Here is a 17,550-nt window from a genome sequence, read left to right on the forward strand (position 1 = left end):
GCTGGACCGGCAGGCAAGGCCAGAGCTGCCGGCAGACATCACCAATCGATCCCCACACCACTCCTGTCCTGCGCTCGCCAGGCAGCCCCGAGGTTTTGACTCTGGACTCCAACCTGCCCTTAGAAAGAGGCAGGGAGACCAGAGCTGCTCTGCCCAAGATGCCCCTGAGCCAGCCTGGGAGCCAGCCTCGGCACCGCTCTCCCCACAGCAGGCCACTCCGCAGGGGAGAGGAAGCCAGGCTCGGCCCTGATAACCCACAGCCCCACGGACCGCTGGCGAGGACTCGAGTGGTACTCCCTACAGCAATCCCTTTGGGATTTGGGCCTAATCCCAAGCACGAGGGCAGGCTAGGGAAGGATTTGGTTTCATTCCTTCAGATGCCCAAGCCTTGGCCTGAGCCCCAGGGCGCAGGAGTGAAGGCGTGGGGCTGCCCACCCTCTACCAACAAAGGCTTCCTTTATTAAATAGAGATCGTGTTACATTCCATTCGAAGGAGGAAATCAGCCATGGTGAGGGATGTGTCCAGGTTGGACCCCGGTCCTGAGTGGGTTGTGAGGGGCGAGGAGGGGCCTGCATCCTGCCCACCCTCCCCCAGTTCTGTGTGCAGGGCTTGGCGACCTCAGCCCCCACGGTCTGAACGGCCACCCACAGCTGAACACAGGCACGGGTGTCCTGAGGTCCTGTCTGTGTTTTACTTTGGGAGAAAAGTATCCTAATCCTTCCAGTGGTGGGGGGCAGGGCCTCCTGGAGCACAAGGCTCAGATGGAGGAGGGGGAAGGGTCAAGTTCGATGGTGGGAGGAGGGGCCTTGACCCATCTTAAGAACAATTCAGGGTAGGTCTCAAGCACATGGTGTGCAAGTCCCTGACAGCCCCTTGCAGCCACACTGCCCCCACGGGAATGGAAGAGATTGGCCACAAGGGGGTGCTGGTGGCCCGGGGCTCAGGAACTGAGGTGGGGGATACCCTGGAGGTCAGGCCACCCAGCGAGATCCCTTTCTGAGGACATCTCGGCAACAAGGTGACTGCAAGCAGCAGCTCCCAGGACTGCAAAGTGGGGGGGGGGGGAGAGGTGCTGAGCCCCTGAGTGTGAGTCCAAGCTCCTTGGTCTTTGGTGCTCTCTTGAAAGTCCCCTGGTGGCTGTCGGGCCACTGGGGAAAGGTGAAGAAGGGTCAGCTCATGAGGTCCCATCTGTCCCAGGATGAATGTTTGGTACCAGCTCAGCAAGGCCTCCGTGGCCTGGCCGACTGTCCGTCTGCTCGGCTTCTGGCTCAGGGCTGGCGCCAGGACCCTGTCTTCCTGTCTGTCTGTGCCGGAGCAGGTGCTGGCTGCGGCTCAGAGCCCCCCTCCAGGCCCCGCCTGGCCGTGCCCTAGGCCTCCTGGGGAAAGAAGCCAAGTTTGGCCAGCGACATCTCCTTCCGCAGCCTCGTGATCTCCCAGAACATCGGCTCCGCTGCAGGCAGAGAAGGTGGACGGCTCAGTGACAGGGCCACCTCGGGCAGATGGCCCGGCCCCTGTCCTCTGGCTTTGGTCAGGGCAGCTGGTAGGCACCCTAGAGCTCCCCGGTCCCCCAGGACAGAAAACCTCAGTAGGTGGCTGGACCTCTTACAGGCTCCACACTGAGGCCTTACAAACTGTTGAAGGCTGAGCCCATCCGCACCACACCAGTGGTGGAGGTGACCTCACCCCTACAGCCTGACACCCTCACACATGAACACACTGCCACACATTTGGAGGCGATTTCCAACCCATATCCTTGGGGTCTCAGAGACCCCGAGCAGTCACCAGAGCCATAGATTCAGTCCAAGTTCCTCTCCAAGGCCTTGACCGCCAAGCTGGGGAGGAGAGGCTCTCACTCTAAACGGTCTGGACACCAGGGAACCAAATCTGGTAGAGGGGCGGGCAGCTAGACCTTGCAGAATAGGGCTGAAGGGGATAACAGGTGGGCGTAGGACCAGCCCTGGCAGGGATGAAGTGGGAGGCAGCATTCTGTGTCAAATGACTGTGAGGGGGTCACCCCCAGCGGGGAGGAGACTCACAAGGGACACCCCATCGTGCAGGGCTTCCGATGCCAGGCTGGGAATAGGGAGCTCCCGGGCCTGGGAGAGATTTCTGGGTGGGAGAAGTCAGCCCGACCTGGCAGACCCTGGCAGAGTCCTCCCCTCCGTCAGGGCAAAGCGCGTGGGTTGACCCCTCGGATGCTGGCCCGCCCACCCTCTCGCTCCGCCCCTTCACTCCCAGGCGCCACCCCCTCCGGCCACCAGGGGGCGCTCACCCTCCTGCCGCACGAGGCCTTGCTGGATGTAGCGGATGTAAGTGAAGAAGTTGCACACCGCGGTGATCTGTGGACATAAGCGGAGAGGCTGTGACCTGCCGGCCCCCACACAGAGGGTCCCCCCCAAAAAGCCAGGTCAGATCAGAGACCCGAGCAAGAAACCCCATGTCCCATCAAAGCTAGAGAATGCTCCTTGAGTTGAACAGGACTGGGCTCTAAGATTTAATTACCAACAGTGGTATTATTACTACTCCTAGTAAAAACAATAGCAGCTCCTAGCACGTAATCCGGCACACGTATCCAAGTGAGGCAGACATGCTTATCATTCCCATTTTACACATGGGGAAAACAGAGGCTCCAAGAATGAAGCTACCAGATGTCAGTTAGAGGCCACAAAGCAGTCAGTGGCTGAGCTGGAAGATAAAGCCAGGGGGCCTGCTCCGGGTGCTGGAGGCCCTGGCCGGCCAGGCCTTGGCCCAGTGTTCCTGGCAATGCCAGGCTGGGCAGGGGGAGCCGAAGCCGCTTACCAGGGTTGCCCTGGATCCCTGAGCCCGAAGACCTTGGCCCTCAGCCTGCTCCACCCCAGGCCCTGCGCTGGGTACCGCGGACCCCAAGTTGGCTCAGAACTTGGCCTTTCCGGGAAGGCTCACATACTGCAGAGAGGGTGCTGCTTGGGGCCCTGCCCGGGGCCCTTCCCCAGGCTGGGCCTCCTCCCTCTCCCCACTACTGAGAGTGTTGTCCACTAATGGCCCATAGGGGCCCCTCCACACCCCTGTCCCCTGCCTACCACAGCCAGTGACGGGCTGGCATGTGGCATATACAAGGCCAGCCCCCTCGCCTCAGGGCGGAACCCCCTCCGGGCTCCAGAGTCCCCATGGATAAGATCGCAGGCAGACTCCAGTTGAAGCCAGACACTCCTCTGCCCACACCAGCCCGCATTCACGCCTCCTGGGAATAGCATAGAATCTCCGTCTTGGGCTCAGCCTCTAGGGAACTCAGCCCGAGACAGGGCAGAAGGTGGCTGGCAGCTGTTTCCAGGACAGCCCCTACTGAATGTCCAGTGCTCTGGGGGAGGGACATCAAGTATGTGGGAGCTCACAGGGCCCGGAGTTGCAGGGAGGAGACAGCACTCCTGGGCCCTCACCCACACAGGCATCCTGGCCAGGAGGACAAAGCAGGTGCAGGGGGGTTCGGGCAGAGGTCGGTGCAGGAGAAGCTCGGGGGCCAGGCCGTGGGGTTTCCCAGCGGCCAGCGGGCCCCCACGGGAGGCTGGGGAGCAAGGCTCAGCAGGGCTGCATTTTGGGGACACAAATCTCTTTTCCCTAGGGATTCCACACTCCTTGGTCTCTTCAGAGGGTGGGGACCACATCCTAAAACTTCACACCCATCTCCTCTCCCATCACAGCTCTGCCCAACAGAGAGACATAGCAGGCCTGGAGAAAAGAAGGTTCTAGATGGAGTTTTGCCAGGCCCAGAATGTCTGGCATGGGTCCTTCTGGTGATCCCTGGTGGGGATCAGAAAAAGGCCACTGGAAAGTGCTCTGGGCACAGATGCCCAGAGCACAGGCTGTAGTGAAGGCAGACTGGGTTCAGAATGGGGAGCCCCCAGGTCAGGCCCACCCCCCCGAAGGCATAGACTCCTCATATGCAAATGGGGGCTCACTCACTGCTGCAGGGTTGGCCAGGACAACACACCGGACACCCTGCGGAAGCTGTCAGGACCAGACAAGTGGCCAGCAAGAGGCCACGTGTTCACTTTGATCCCTTTGCGGAGCCTCGAGCAGGTCGAGGGTAGGAGATGGTTCCTAAAAGAGGGCCCACCCACACCGTGTCACCTTTGCACGAAGCTTCAGAACCTTCTAACACGTTCTCTTTGGCTCCTCACAGTCACGTTCATGGTCTGTGAGAGGGCAGAGGTGCAAGAACCACCCGACCCTTATCCCGCAGCTCGGTGAGGTCTAGTGATCCAGCCTGAGCCACTCGGCACCTGAGGACGGAGGCTGGGATCCCCGGAGCCCGCGTGGCACCTGCCACTGACGGTCAGGCTCGAGTAACAGACATGCCCCAGAACGTCCTCAAAAGCCTGGGGCCGGAGCCTGAGCTGGGAGTCAGGAGCCTGGCACTTTAACCTGAACTCTAAGGTCACTCCCACGGTGAGGTTCCGGCAAGCACGCAGGTACCCAGTCCTTCCCCCACAGGAACTGCATCCTGCCAAGAGCCATGGGAGCTCAGAAGAGGGCCACTGTCCCCAGGAAGGAAGCAGCCAGCCTCCCCCTTGACTGTAGCCCGTGAGACCCGGAGCAGAAGATCCAGCTAAGCTGTGTCGACTCGTACCCCACGGGGACCGTGATAATAAATGGGCGTTGTTTTAAGCCACTAAGCTTATGGTCGTTTGTTCTGCAGTAACGACAAACTAATTCACCAGGCTTAGCTATGGGGCCCGAGTCAGTCTCTGCACCTCTCTGAGCCTGTGCCTTGCTCTGCAGATCAAGGTTGTGCTCCCAGGCCTGGGGTTCGGAGCCCCAGCCCAATGTGCCCCTGAGAAGCCCCTGAGAAGTCAAGTGGCACTCCCACTGGGTGACTTACCCTGGCCCGGGAGGATGGCGAGATGTAGTAGTGACTCTCAGAGTCCCCAAGCCGGATTCGGTGGCGACAGGCACGAGCCAGCCCACTCAGGGCGCAGGTACTAGAGGCAAGCAGAGGGGGCCATGGGGGCGGGCTGAGGTTCACCCACCCACAGCCAGAAGGATGCACGGGGCGGGGCAGGAGGGAGAGGCAAACACATGGCGGCAGCCTCCCCATCGACCCCAGCTTCCCAAGGAGCCCAGGGCCAGGCCAAGGAAGGGGCATCCCTAGAAGTCCCGGAGACAGATCTCTGAACTAAGCTGGATCCCACGCCTAAACCCCTCGCCTCGCCGTTGGGCAGGAGAGCTCAGTCAAGCTCATGGCAGGTGCACCACAGCTCCATTCTCTGCAGCCCTCTTACTTTACTGGGGCCCTCAGACTCAGGCGTGCCTCCCCCAACTACACAAGAGTCTACTCTCTCCTCCACTCTGTCACCAAGTCCCCAGGCTAGGTCATGGAAGGGGCCTTTTGCCTGGACCCCCTCAGGGTCCACGTTATAGCCAGGGGCTCCTCCAAAAGCCCCTATCTGGCCCATCATCTTTCCCTGCCACTTTCCTACTGCCCAGGAAACCATTATGGAGAATCCAGAGCAGAGGAAGGTTAGGCAGGCTACTAGGATGCGGGATTTATCAGTGCCTTTGCTGCCTCCAGATTCACTGACTCTGATTGGACTCAGCAACCGTCTTTTCAGGGCACATCTCTTGATGAACTTGTGAAATGCTGGCCTAGTGGCTCAAAGCCCAAACCTCATTCAAGGCCCTTTAAACTCTGGCCCCAAACATCTTCTGTGGCCTCAGCCCCATCTCCCTACCCACCCACAAACCCAGTGATGTTTCCATTCATACCGTGGCTTCTCACACCTTCATTCATTTTGTTCCCTCTGCCTGAAAGGTCCATCCCTACTTGGCAAACTGCCATTCATCCCTCAAAATCTGGCTCAAATGTTCCCATTCGTGACAAGGCTCCCCACCATGGGGAGGTCAGATCCTGCGCTGCCGAGAGAAAGTGCTCCCCATCTCTGCCCCTTGCTCTACTGTGGCTATTTTGTTCTGCTGCGAGCCCCGCTCGATGCCAACTGAGTGGCAGGGAAGACAAAATACGAGGGCTGTCTGGTTATTTATTAGCAGAAGGAGAGCCAACAAGTGACTTCACTTACACATCAGTCGGGGCCCAGAGCCCATTGTGGGAGAGAGAGTTGGGGGTGGCAGAGAGATGTCTGTCAGGCTGGGAAGAGGGAGACTCCAGCTCTCAGACCCCCTGGATGGCCTGAGGGTCCATGACTAAAGGCAAGAACTTCTGCCAAAGATCCCTCGCTGCCTCACAGGGGGGTGGCCCAGCGCTTCCACACTCTCACCCAGCTGGGCCTGTGTGCCACCCCCGACCCCGCTCCCCTGCTCCTCTGGGGTCTCCCAACCCAACCCCAACCCCGGCAGGCAGGCTGGAGGCTCGATCCCCAGCCGCCCCCTCGGTAGAGCTCAAGTCTAGGTGTGGCTCTCCCAAGTGTGCAGGGAAGGACAAAGGGCGCCGAGCTTACTTGGTGCTGCCACACTCGACCGCGGCCACCTTCACGCTGGGTGGCGTCTGTGAAGCCACGGGCTCAATGGTGAGCGTGTTGTCCTCCACGGCGGCCCGTACCAGTGCCGAGAGCTGCAACAAAGCCGGGCAGCAGGCGGGAGCGGTGAGGGGCTGACCTCCGGCGGAGGGGCTGGGCCCCGGGGCCGGCCGCCCTCTGCCCCCGGGCCTCACCTCCTGCATGGTGAAGTCCAGGCAGGGGCCCACGTCCTCCCGGTACACCCTTTCAAGGAAGGGACAGGTCTTGTCCAAGGTGGGGGATTCCCTCCAGGCCTGGAACTCTGCGAACAGGGTTGTGTCCACCTGCAGGGGAGGGTGAGCCGGGCCCAGTGGTCAAGGCACTGGGGCAGAGGAGGTGGGGGGAGGGGCCTACATGGCCGGGACGGGCAGAGCCAACAGAGGTGGGGAGCCGGGAGGTTGCCGGACAGGCCCTGGCCCAGCAGCGAGTCTGTCCCCCGGGGCCGAGCAGGAGAACAGAGAGTCAAGGCGGGACTGTCTCCTTCCTCTTTGCGCCAAAGACCCCGGAACTCAAACGTGCAGATCTAGGTGTGCTTTTAGCTTCCTGGCTCTACGTGGGCCCAGGGCCTCGTCCTGAGGACCCTCACTGCCTCCTGGGGGAGGAAACGTCGCAGAGTGGCCCTGCAGCCCCCCCTTCCCCGTACACACAGGTGCCACAGCACACACAGACACGGGCACACAGAGGGAACACACGCGGGCCACCTACTCTGGGGAGGCGACTGGCTGGCCGCCCCGGGGCACATGCAGTGTGAGTGGGGGTGGGGGGGTGACGGAGGGGCGGCCCCTCTCTGCGGCCATTACCTGTCGGGAAAAGGAGAGAGAGGTAGCAGAGGTGGAGGTGGGGGCCGTGGGCGGCCCCCCAGGCAGAAGCTGCCAAGCCGGCTCGTAGGTGAGGTGAACGGCCTTGCTGGGGACCACGCAGAGGAGCAGGGAGAGGAGGGGGGCCAGCCCGGGCTGGGTGGGCGGGGCAGACGGACAGACAGACAGGGGCACAGAGACAGACAGGAGGAAGGAGATGTTAGTGTTCAGTCAGAAGCTGAGAGCTCGGAGGGGAGGCTGCAGAGACACAGGGCCGGAGGGAGCTGGGGGCCACCGTGGTGTCCGAGATGACAGGAAACCGAATTCCAAGACAGCCTTGCTGGGGCTCACTGGGTGCAGCCCTGGGCTGAGCTCCCAGCATGCAGGTCTCGTCAGTGCCTCAGAGCCCCAGGACGCCCTGTTACGTGAAGAGACTGAGTCTCTGACAGGTGACCTCACTCGCCGAGGGACCCGCGGCCAAAGACGTGGCAGGCCACTGCCCAGCCTGCCCCAAGGGCCCCATGCACCCAGCTGAGTGGGGGATGGATACAGCCCCCAAACGCTATGCTTGTCGAGGTGCCATAGCCAGAAGGCGCCGAGGACCCTTGAGTCCAGGGATGTCCCCAGATGGTCTTGGGCCTCAGGGCTGTGGGCACACAGGGCCCACGCAGCCTGTCCCCAAGGGCCCAGCAGTGGCTTCCCCTTAGGCCAAAGGAGTGTTTCTGGAACTCCCCCATCCCCCCACGCAGGGCAGGCCCTCAGGCCCAAGGCCAGCCTCAGGCACACAGAGCATCACCTACTGCTTAGGGCGGCCTGGAGGGGCTATGAAGCCCCCCACGTGTACACCCAGGGGCCGAGGGCCAAACCTCCCATCACAGGAAACCTGCCCAGCCCTCCCAGAGGACACAGAGGCCCGGAGGGGGCAGGCCAGTCTCTAGGTCACACACTGCCTGCCTCACTTTGGCCACTGTCTCCCTCTTCCGTGCCCACGGCCCACCCACTCACCACCCCTCACCTCTTTGCCCTCCTTGTCCGGGGAGAGGGTGTGTCCGGCAGCGGGGCACACAGCGGGGCAGGGCGTGCTGCTCGTGCTCTTATGCCGCAAGTGGCCCTTGCGGGGCCCGGCCTTGGTGGGACTCAGCAGCTGTGGGTGGAGCTCGCGGTTGGGAGAGGCTGGTGTGGACGTGAGGACCAGTGTCTTCAAGGCTGTCACCTCTGCCTGCAGCATGTCGATCTGGCCGGAGGGGGGGGGCCGGGGGGGGGCGCAGGTGGATGTCAACCTTAGTCCAGGGAAGCATTAGCTGCCCCTGCCTGCCACCCCAGCTCAGGGCTCTGTGACATGGGCCTGGCTGGGAGCTGGAGGGGCCTCCCACTGAGGGACCCTGGGGAGCCGGGATTTTACAGACGTACAAATAGACTCCAAGAGAGGATGCTACTTGTCCAGGCTCCCACAGCCAGACTCCCGGGCTTCTGCCTTGTAAAGGAGGTATGGAAGGAGGAAGAGGAAATTACACTGGCGACGGGATCCTCCCTGCCCTTGAAAGGCCCCAGAAAGGTCTCTGGTGCGGTGGGCACACTGCTGGAGGCCCCGGGGAGCTGTTTCAGCTGTGCCGTCTCAGACACCTCTGCCTCGCCGTCCTGGGCCGTGGGCTGCCCATCCCTGCCACCCACCCGGATACGCTGGGGTCCCACCAGGTAGCAAAAGCCTAGCGCTCACGGGGCTGGAGGGTGGGGGGTAGGGTGAGGGCTTTGGTTTGGCTCCGGGCAGGCGGGGGCCTCACCTTGCCCCGTGCCTCCTTCAGCTGCTTTTCCGACGCTGCCTGTTTCATGTTGGCTTCCCGCACCATCTTGTGGGCTTCCTGGGAAGAAGGAAGGCTGTGTGTGAGCGCGGAGGGGCGGGTGGGCACCCAGCAGACGCATCCCCCACCCCCCTGCCGGACCGGCCACCACACCTCGAACAGGCTGGCTGTCAGCTCCTCCAACTCCCGCTCCAGCTGCTCCCGCACCCTGGACAGCCGCTCACACTCCTCGTCCTTCAGCTTCAGCTCCTGGGGGGTTCAAGGTGGGTGGCTGTGAACCCCACAGGGGCCCCAGGCCCGGCATGGATGGGACCAGGCACCCCATTCGCCCTACGCCCATCAGGCTCCCTTGCCTGGGTCCTCTCACGTGGGAGGACCACCTAAAAAGTCTAGTAGAGCTTAGACCAGGCTTTCAGAGAAGTCAGGACTTCGAGAAGTCCTTCAAAAGTCACGAGCAGAACTGGTCTGCCCTCCGCGCTTCCCTCATGCCCAGCACAGGCCTCCGTGCCGCTGGCCCTGACAGGTGCATGGTCTCTCCGGGTGCTCAGAGAGACCTGCAGTTCCTCCGGGAGGGCCCTTGGTCCCCGAAGCCCCTCCCGCTGCCCTCAGGGCCCCCACCTTCTGGGCTTTGTGCAGCTCCTCCTTCAGGAACTCGGAGCCCTTCTCGCGGATCTCCATGGAAGAGCTTCGCAGACGCAGCACGTCCAGCGGGGTGGCCGCAGGGCCCTCCTCACCTCGGGCCTCCTCCCCTGCAGGGGTCTCCGCCAGGCCTCTTGGGGACTCCCTGTGGCTTTTGCAGGGGCCCACGCTCTTCCAGGGGACGGGGACAGCCTCAAGGGGCGGCGGGTGGCCCTCGTCTGGGTGGGGCTGGCTGCGAGGCAAACAGCAAATACACAGTGGGGTCCTGAGGCCCAGAGCGGAGCCCAGGGACCAACCCTGCCCAGCGCACCTGCCACTCTTGTCTGTAAAACAAGGACTCTACCCGCGAGGCTGTCACTGGGCTGTCACGAGGGCAGAAGGACTAAACATGAGGTCACCCAGAGGCAAGGCCAGGACTCATCTTTGTCAATCACCCTCTCCAGACCAGGGCCTAGGGCTGAGCTTGGCACACAGTAGGTGCACAGTAGGTGCTCAGTTTGTTTGTGCAGCAGAAGACTAGAAATGCATCGGTGCAGAGGAGAATCTGAGTTTCCGCCTCTACAAAGCGGGGACATCCCAATGGCCCTACCTCCAGGGTCACTGAATAGATGTGACCTGCCTAAACCCTTGGCACCCAGGAGGCACTTAAATGGGGCCCGCCTTCTTGGCTATTGTTAATGCAAATTTTATGCAAATGATACCCCCTTTAGGGTGGGGGGGAGAGGAAGGACCCAACCAGGGCAGGCAGGGCTGAGGCAGGAAGTTTCTGCCCAATGGCCCAGGCAAGGCCAAGGCCGACTGTCTTCCTGCTCCCAAACCCTGTGGGGAAGCAGTCCCGTCTCTCTCCGCTGGTCTGCCTTGGGAGCTCAGGCAAATAACCCCTCTCTGGGCCTCAGGAGCCTTCTCTCCCTGAAGCTGAAGACCCTAGAGGTAGTGTGGGGGCCGTCAGCCTCTGTCCCCCACCCCCCACTGTCTACTCACACCCCTCACTTTGCAACAGACCCTGGGGAGGGAGGGAAGGAGGGAGGCAGGAAGGGAGAGGGCTCGGCCAGCACCGGTTTGTGCCAGCACAGCACCTCTGCACTCGCTCAGTCAGCAAAAGCTGGCGACTCCTGAGCTAGCAGCTTCAGAGCCGGAGCCGCGGTGGCTGGGCTGAGCGTGAGTGGCCGGGCCGGGCCACTGATAACAGTGGGGAAGTGGAGGGGAGGGGGCTCAGCGGGACCCACACAGGAGGGAGGAAAGACAAGGCCAAGGGGTCAGGAGACTCGGGACTGCTGAGGGGAAAGTGTGAAAGGCAAGACTGGGGATCAGTCGCTCCTCCTTGTGACCCCAGCACGGTCACCAAGCAGCCCCTGGGCATCGGTGTCCCTCCCAGGGACCCCAGCAATGAGCTCATTCCCAGCCCTTCACATGGCCCTGTCCAGGCGCCCAGCCCAGCCTGCCCTCTGCTTTGGAACTGGCCCAGAGGGTGGCCTCACGGGTCCTTGGCTGAGTCCTGCCTGGCAGGGACCCGGGGCTCTGACAGATGAAGTGGGAAAACACATCTATCACTCCATCAACAGTGTTCATGCCAGACAGGGATCTTTCCTAATACCCTTGGGGGTGGGGGAGAGTCCTCGTTGGCGAGGGGTCCCTGCGGCAGTGCTACAGCGCCCTGGGCTGGGGTCCGCCCCCAGGGGACTCTCCCATGCCCGATGCTCCCTGGGACTCTCTGTCTACACCGTCTCATTTAGAGCTCTCTCTCAATAGTATTTGTGGGACTGTCCCCTGCCCACAGACGAGGGACAGGGTCTACCAAAGCACAGAACTTGCCCGGGTTCACACAGCTGCTTGGTGCCCGTGTTGGACGGACAGCCAGGCCTTCGGCCCAAAGCCCCCATCAGGTGGGCAGGGGTATGAGTGTGAAATCACGACATCAGCCTCAGGATCAAGGTCTACAAGGCCCGGGCAGACACAGGAGGCTCCTCCTTGCCACAGCAGGGAAATGTGACCCAGTTCTGGCCCGACCGACTTCTCAGCCTCTGCTCAGGCCCAGACACTGCCTCCCAGGAGGGCAAGGCCAGGGTCTGTGCCAGGCTCTGACCTGGGGTATGCGCCAGCCCCTGTGAATGTCACTAAAGTCCTCTGAAGCTGCTTCCCACCTGTGGGCTGGGGGTAAAAACCGAGAGTCCCTGGATAAGCACCATGTAAAGACCGTGCCGTCTGTGGTCACATTTGGCAGATACCCCTGCCGTGCCTTCCCAGGCTCTGGGTCCCACAGCTGAAACCGCAGACCTTGGGGAGGTCCTTCCAGCTGAGAGCCTGGAGGCCTCGGGCCCAGGGCCATCTCCTCAGGTGAGAGAGGATGGCCCTAGTCACTCAGGCTTGGCGGGGACAGCAGACCCCAACTCAGGGACTGTACATTTCAACAGCGTTGGCAAGAACTGTGGGCCAAGGCTGGGGGCGACCCAGGCAGGACCCCAGCCCCGGTGCCTTTCTCTCTGCAAGGACCACCCGAGACATCACCCAGAGACATCACCCACGTCCCTGCCGAGGAGAAAAAGACCTCCGGCCCCTCCCAGGAGGACCACCAGTGTGGTCTGGGCCGCGGGCCAGAGTGAAAGACACCAACTCCCCTGCTGGTCCCAAGGGCATGAGCTGGGGTTCTGGCCGGACTGTCCCCCATTATTTTCCCAACAGGCTCTCACTTCAGCCGCCTGCAGGGAAGGATGGGGCCCTCTTCTGCAGCCAGAGGAAGCAGTGACCTCCCCACTACTCACCCCCCCCACCCCCCGCCAGTGAAAAAGCCCAACTTGAAAAATCCTAATGGCCAAAAGCATAAGAAGAGCATGACCACCCCGTAATCCCCAACCACCCAACACTGGGGCCCGGGGTTCAAGTTCAAGAAAGACATCACCTCCCCCCTCCCTCCCCCCACCACCTCAGTACTGGGAGGGGCGCTTGAATCTGCAGGCCCTCCCCTCACACTTCTGGGCTGCGAGGCGACTCAGAAATTTCAGGAGGGACCCCAGTCCCCGCAGGTCCAGCCTCAGCGTCACACAGCTCAGCAGCCAAACCAGGGGCTGGCAAACCTCCCCAGGAGCACCTGCCCTGGTGGGGAACCCACTCCTTGAACAAGCGTGGTGCCCCCTCCCTGCCCCTCAGCCCAGGTCCACAGCCCTCTGCCAGAACCTTTTCAGCCCCCATTCCCCGCAGAAAACAGAGTCCAGCATCCACAACACCGTGCAGAGGCCCCTGGGAAGGGGTGAGAGACAGGAGATAGTAAGAGTCTAGGTCAGAGGAAAGTGGGAGCCTCCAACACCCCCCCCCCATCTTGAACGGACTCCGCTGCCTGGAGCCCACGACAGTTTACACAGGAAAGGCCCCACTGGGTCACTTCCCCAGGAAACACACAAGGGGGTGGGGGTGCAGGGACACCACTTTCACCCCCCCACTCCTCCCCTAGGCCAGCCAGCATGGCTTTGTCTCTATCCACAAAAAACGGCGAAATGAGAATGAGGTCCCCAGATCCTATGGTCTCCAGTCACCCAGCGACCCCCGAAGGGCCAGGAGGGCCTGTGCAGAGGTCACTGCTGGGGCCAGCGGGGATCCTGCGTGCCTCTTCCCATCCCCAGCACAACCGGCCTGCGGTGAGGTCTTTCTGCCCCTCGGTCTCTCCCCGTCCACTGACCAGGGCCGAAGTCACCTCTTTGAATTAAAGATCCCTGAACGACAGCTTCTTTAAAGAAGCTGGAAGGGTGGTTAGGGAGGTTCTGGAACTGGAGGGAGCAGAGGCTGGGACCCACTGGGACCGCTGGACTCAGGCCGGGGCAACAGGGCTGCTGAGGCTGATCCCTACTACAGGGCGGTGCCACGGCACAGGGGCCAAGTTCAGACTCGTGCTCATGCACCCACAGGGGTTCCCGTAAGCCCTGAGGGCGCCAAGGCCACCAGCCAGGTGACTGGGGTCTGGGGGTCACGGGCGTCCCAGGAAAGGCTTCCTGCATGGGCTCCCTGACTGGCCTGCAAGCCCAGACAGGCAAGGCTGACGGAGAGGGGCTAAGTCTTCAGCTCCAGCCCTTCGAGCGGGGTCAGAGTCCCAGCCTCGAGAGTCCGCTGCAGGGAGATGCGCTCCGTAGCCCACTTCGGACAACGAGGCGCGTGATGTTCAGAGGGGGCTGGTGACCTGACCGGAACAGACAGCAAAAAAGTGATAGGGTAGGAACTGAACCCAGAGTCCCAGCTCTATCGCATCATGTGATGCGTCACCCAGAGAAATCCAGACGGGAGGAAAGGGGATGAATGGTGGTTTTGGAGAAGTGGGACAGGATGCAGATGGGGTTTGAGGAAGTCTGTGGGCCGGGAGGGGGTGTGCCCAGGGCACACAGACACAAAAGATTCAGGGCTGGGGGGACTGTGTGGCAGGACATGGGGCTGGAGAGAGTGACAGAAAAAACCAAACCGACCGACCACAGTGCCTAGGGCCAGAGAGCCAGCCTGGAGGTCTGAGGAGCAGCCATCACCAGGGTTGAGCAGGGCTGGTTCCAGAAGAATAAGACCACGGCATCGTATGTGTCACACATAGGAACAGAATGCCAGGCATGCAAACAGAGCGGGACCCCAGCGTGGGGGACAAGCAGGTGAATGGACCAATCCAGCAAGGGGGAAACAGAGCAGGAAGGTGGAGGTCAGGAACAGCCTCGGGATGCAAAGCAGGGAGGTTGGGACACCTGAACCCTGTGGACCAGACCAAGCAAACCTTTCCCCGCCATAACCCCCAGGCTGCCAGCCCAGCCCAGACAGGATATCCAGCCCCGCGTCTCCACTGAGAGCCAACAAGGCCTGGGAGGGTGAGGGTTCACTCTGTGCCTGTGCCTGTGCCGAGCAGGGGGCACACATCACATGCCTCACATCCTCCTGCTTCGTCCTGGAAGAATCTGACGTCCTCTGACCTTGAAAGTCCAGGACGTATATAGTAGGCGTCTACCATCTGCTAGGCACCCCACCAGCTCCGATCCACCCGATCTGCATGACTGCACAGAGCCCCCTTAGGACCACATTCTAACTGTTCTGCTCCCCCTCTAACCCCTTTTGCGAGCCCCTATTGGGCACAAATCCCGGGCAGACTGGGGGAGAGTCTAGGACAAGCAAATTCTAAGGAGGGTCTGAGCTCCACACACGTACAGATTAAGGAACAGCAGGAAATATAGCTCCACCCATTGGGGGAGCAAGGCTGGGAAAGAAGAATGACTGCTTCCCAGGGAGGAGCCCGCCCTCCTGCCCCTGAAGCCCCCAGGCCGTACTTTGAAGAAAGTCTGAGCCTGTAGACCCTTGCAATTTAGGCCCACGGGCTTGCGAATCCAAGCCCTGCAGGGTAATCAAATCCCAGAGCTGTGAAGTGACCCGCTCCAGATCACACAGCTTGTCAGCAGCGCTGGATCCTCCCCTCCCCACCCCCTAGCATCCTGCCTGCTACAGAGACACAGCCCTCCATCGCTGGGAGGTTGGGGGAATCTCATTTCATTCCTGAGGGGTCCGTCAGAGGCCGGCCCTCTCTAGAGATAAGTATGATTGGCCCCATCTGTCAGATAGGGAAAACTGAGACCAGGGGGCTAGACCAATGTCATGTGGCCACTTAGTGGCAGAAAACTAGCCTAGAACTCACTTTCTGGCCTTTGCTGACCAGGCCCCAAGTGCCCAGCACTGGGTTAGCTGCAGACACCCAAGGCGCTGTCCTCACACCTCAGAGCAGGCTTGGCGACCAAGACTGTGGACGTGGGAAACTGTGGGGGATGGGGAGGGGGGTATCCCAGTTATGGGGGGGCGCTGCCTCTGGTTCAGAGTTCAGGGCTCTTGCTCACGGAGTCCCAAGGAAAAGGGCACGCCTGTGCTCCTGCAGAGTCCTGCCCATGCCACCCATCCGGGGAGGGCAGCCCTGGGCCCAGGGCCAAGGGGGCAAACCGGCACCAGGACCTAGCTATAGACAGCTGCCATCCCTCCTCACCTACTGGTGAGAAAACGAAACTCCAGACACATTGACAGCTTAGCCAGGGCCACTGACTCCTGATCCCCGACTCCTCGTACTCTAGAATGCAGTGCTTGGGGCGCCTGGGTGGCTCTGTCGGTTAAGCGTCCAACTTCGGCTCGGGTCATGCTCTCACTGTTCGTGGGTTCAAGCCCTGCGTCCGGCTCTGTGCTGACCGCTCAGAGACTGGAGCCTGTTTCAGATTCTGTGTCTCCCTTTCTCTCTGACCCTCCCCGGCTCACGCTGTCTCTCTCTCTCTCTCAGAAATAAACAAAAAACATTTAAAAAAAAATTTTTTTAAATGCAGTGCTCAAAGGGACCCCAAAACTCTGCCTCTCATTTCCAGGTCCAGCTCCTCCTCCTGCCCCCTATGCTATCCATCTGCATTTATAAAGCACCTAGTAGGTACTCTACATGAGGGCTTAGGGCTCCAAATGCACTTGCAAAAGGTGTATTATGCTGAGGATCATGGCCAAGGGGTGGGGTGGGGAGGTCAGCTTGGCAGCCTGGTCCATTCAGAAGGCTCTTGAGAATAGGGCAGAGAGGCTGGACTAGAGGTCTTCTCCAAGACCTTGAGTCTTTTTGGCGACTTTGTCTTTAAAGAGAGCGTCTATCTACTGATGGCTCCCAGCCCTGTCTGTCTGGCCGTGGCCTGGATGCCTCCAGGGAAGGGCACCCTGAGCCTGAATCACGCCTGGATCACCTGCTCATTTCATCCAGAGACCCAGAGAAGAGAGGCCATGCTCTCAAGATCCCACAGCAACTCAGTGACTGTGTTTTGCCTGGGTGCCCCCAACACATAGGCTCACAAGCTTCTTCCTGAAGAGGCTCCCCCGTAAACACAGTTAACCCCAGGCAAGGATTGCGCTAACCTCACCAGGTTCCACATAACCACTTTTTCCGGAAACTCACTNGCTTCAACTTTCACCCTTTTAAGAGCCTCACCCCCAGTCTCTCCACACCTCACCTCTACCAGGAGCCCTTTCTCTCAGCACCCCCTGCTGGGGACAAAGCCCCACTGCTCCCTAGCATCTCAGCTCAAGCTTTGCTAGGTGCCTCGGAGTAAAGTGGACCCGGCCCACATTAAAAACCTCTCCAGCCCGCCAGTCCCGTGTGGCTTCCCTCATTCCCCAGCTGTGGCTGGAAAGGAGCCCTGCCTGGGACCACCCGTTGGCCCAGTTCTTTACAGGAAATACAACCCACCCCACTCTGGCCACATCTCTTCCAGGACCTGGCCTTTCCAGGCCATGGGGAAGAGGAAGTGTTTGCCCAAGTTCCTGACAAGACCACAGCCTTCCTGCACATCCAAGGCGGGGGTCCCATGCCAGGTCGGCCAGAGACTGGGCTCACCCCGAGAGCCAATAAACAGTCATGGGGGCTGGGGCCACGAAGCCGGGCCCCAGGGCTGTGCTGTCCTCCTTCAGGCTGCAGGGAGGTCCCACCCCACACCTCCTCCGACGCTGGCCCGATCAAGCAGCCCCAGATGGAGATTCATCAACTTACTAGAGACCTTGGCAGAGACCCAGCCCCCTGTCCCCCACTGCACTGCTTTCCAAAGGTTCCTTCAGGCGGGGGAGGGGGGGTACCCCAGACTTACTCTGGCTTGCAGCGCCACCCCACCCCCATCCCCCGCCTTCTCACTTGCGCTCCAGATGAGCTAGGAATTGGCGCCGTCCCTCCGGGAAGGTCTGCCGCCCACCCTTCACACTCCCACCCACAGAGAGACGCCCGACCGCTCCCCGCCGAGTGTCCTTCCATCTCCGCTGCCAGTTGACTCGCCCGTCCTCGTGCTACCGGGGGCCCTCCGCCGCGGGCAGGGTGC

General features: G+C 61.2%; 1 protein-coding gene across 3 annotated transcripts in view; it reads right to left on the minus strand.

The window, feature by feature from the left end:
- Window positions 1-439: 439 nt before the first annotated feature.
- Window positions 440-17,550, minus strand: part of RAB3IL1 (RAB3A interacting protein like 1) — a 35,204-nt gene continuing 18,093 nt past the window's right edge. For 2 of the 3 annotated variants that reach the window (XM_077748764.1, XM_077748763.1), the window contains 10 exons: window positions 9,704-9,956; window positions 9,239-9,334; window positions 9,068-9,145; window positions 8,302-8,520; window positions 7,290-7,442; window positions 6,645-6,773; window positions 6,433-6,545; window positions 4,860-4,959; window positions 2,274-2,340; window positions 440-1,451 (listed from right to left, as the gene is read on the minus strand). In XM_077748764.1, the coding sequence (XP_077604890.1) occupies window positions 1,369-1,451; window positions 2,274-2,340; window positions 4,860-4,959; window positions 6,433-6,545; window positions 6,645-6,773; window positions 7,290-7,442; window positions 8,302-8,520; window positions 9,068-9,145; window positions 9,239-9,334; window positions 9,704-9,956 (1,291 nt within the window). In that variant the 3' untranslated portion in view covers window positions 440-1,368. The remainder of the gene's footprint in view (window positions 1,452-2,273; window positions 2,341-4,859; window positions 4,960-6,432; window positions 6,546-6,644; window positions 6,774-7,289; window positions 7,443-8,301; window positions 8,521-9,067; window positions 9,146-9,238; window positions 9,335-9,703; window positions 9,957-17,550) is intronic. The other variant, XM_077748765.1, reaches the window with a different exon arrangement.

The sequence above is a fragment of the Crocuta crocuta genome, unplaced genomic scaffold (assembly GCF_008692635.1).
Source record: "Crocuta crocuta isolate KB4526 unplaced genomic scaffold, BGI_CrCroc_1.0 scaffold323, whole genome shotgun sequence".
NCBI classification, from domain to species: domain Eukaryota; kingdom Metazoa; phylum Chordata; class Mammalia; order Carnivora; family Hyaenidae; genus Crocuta; species Crocuta crocuta.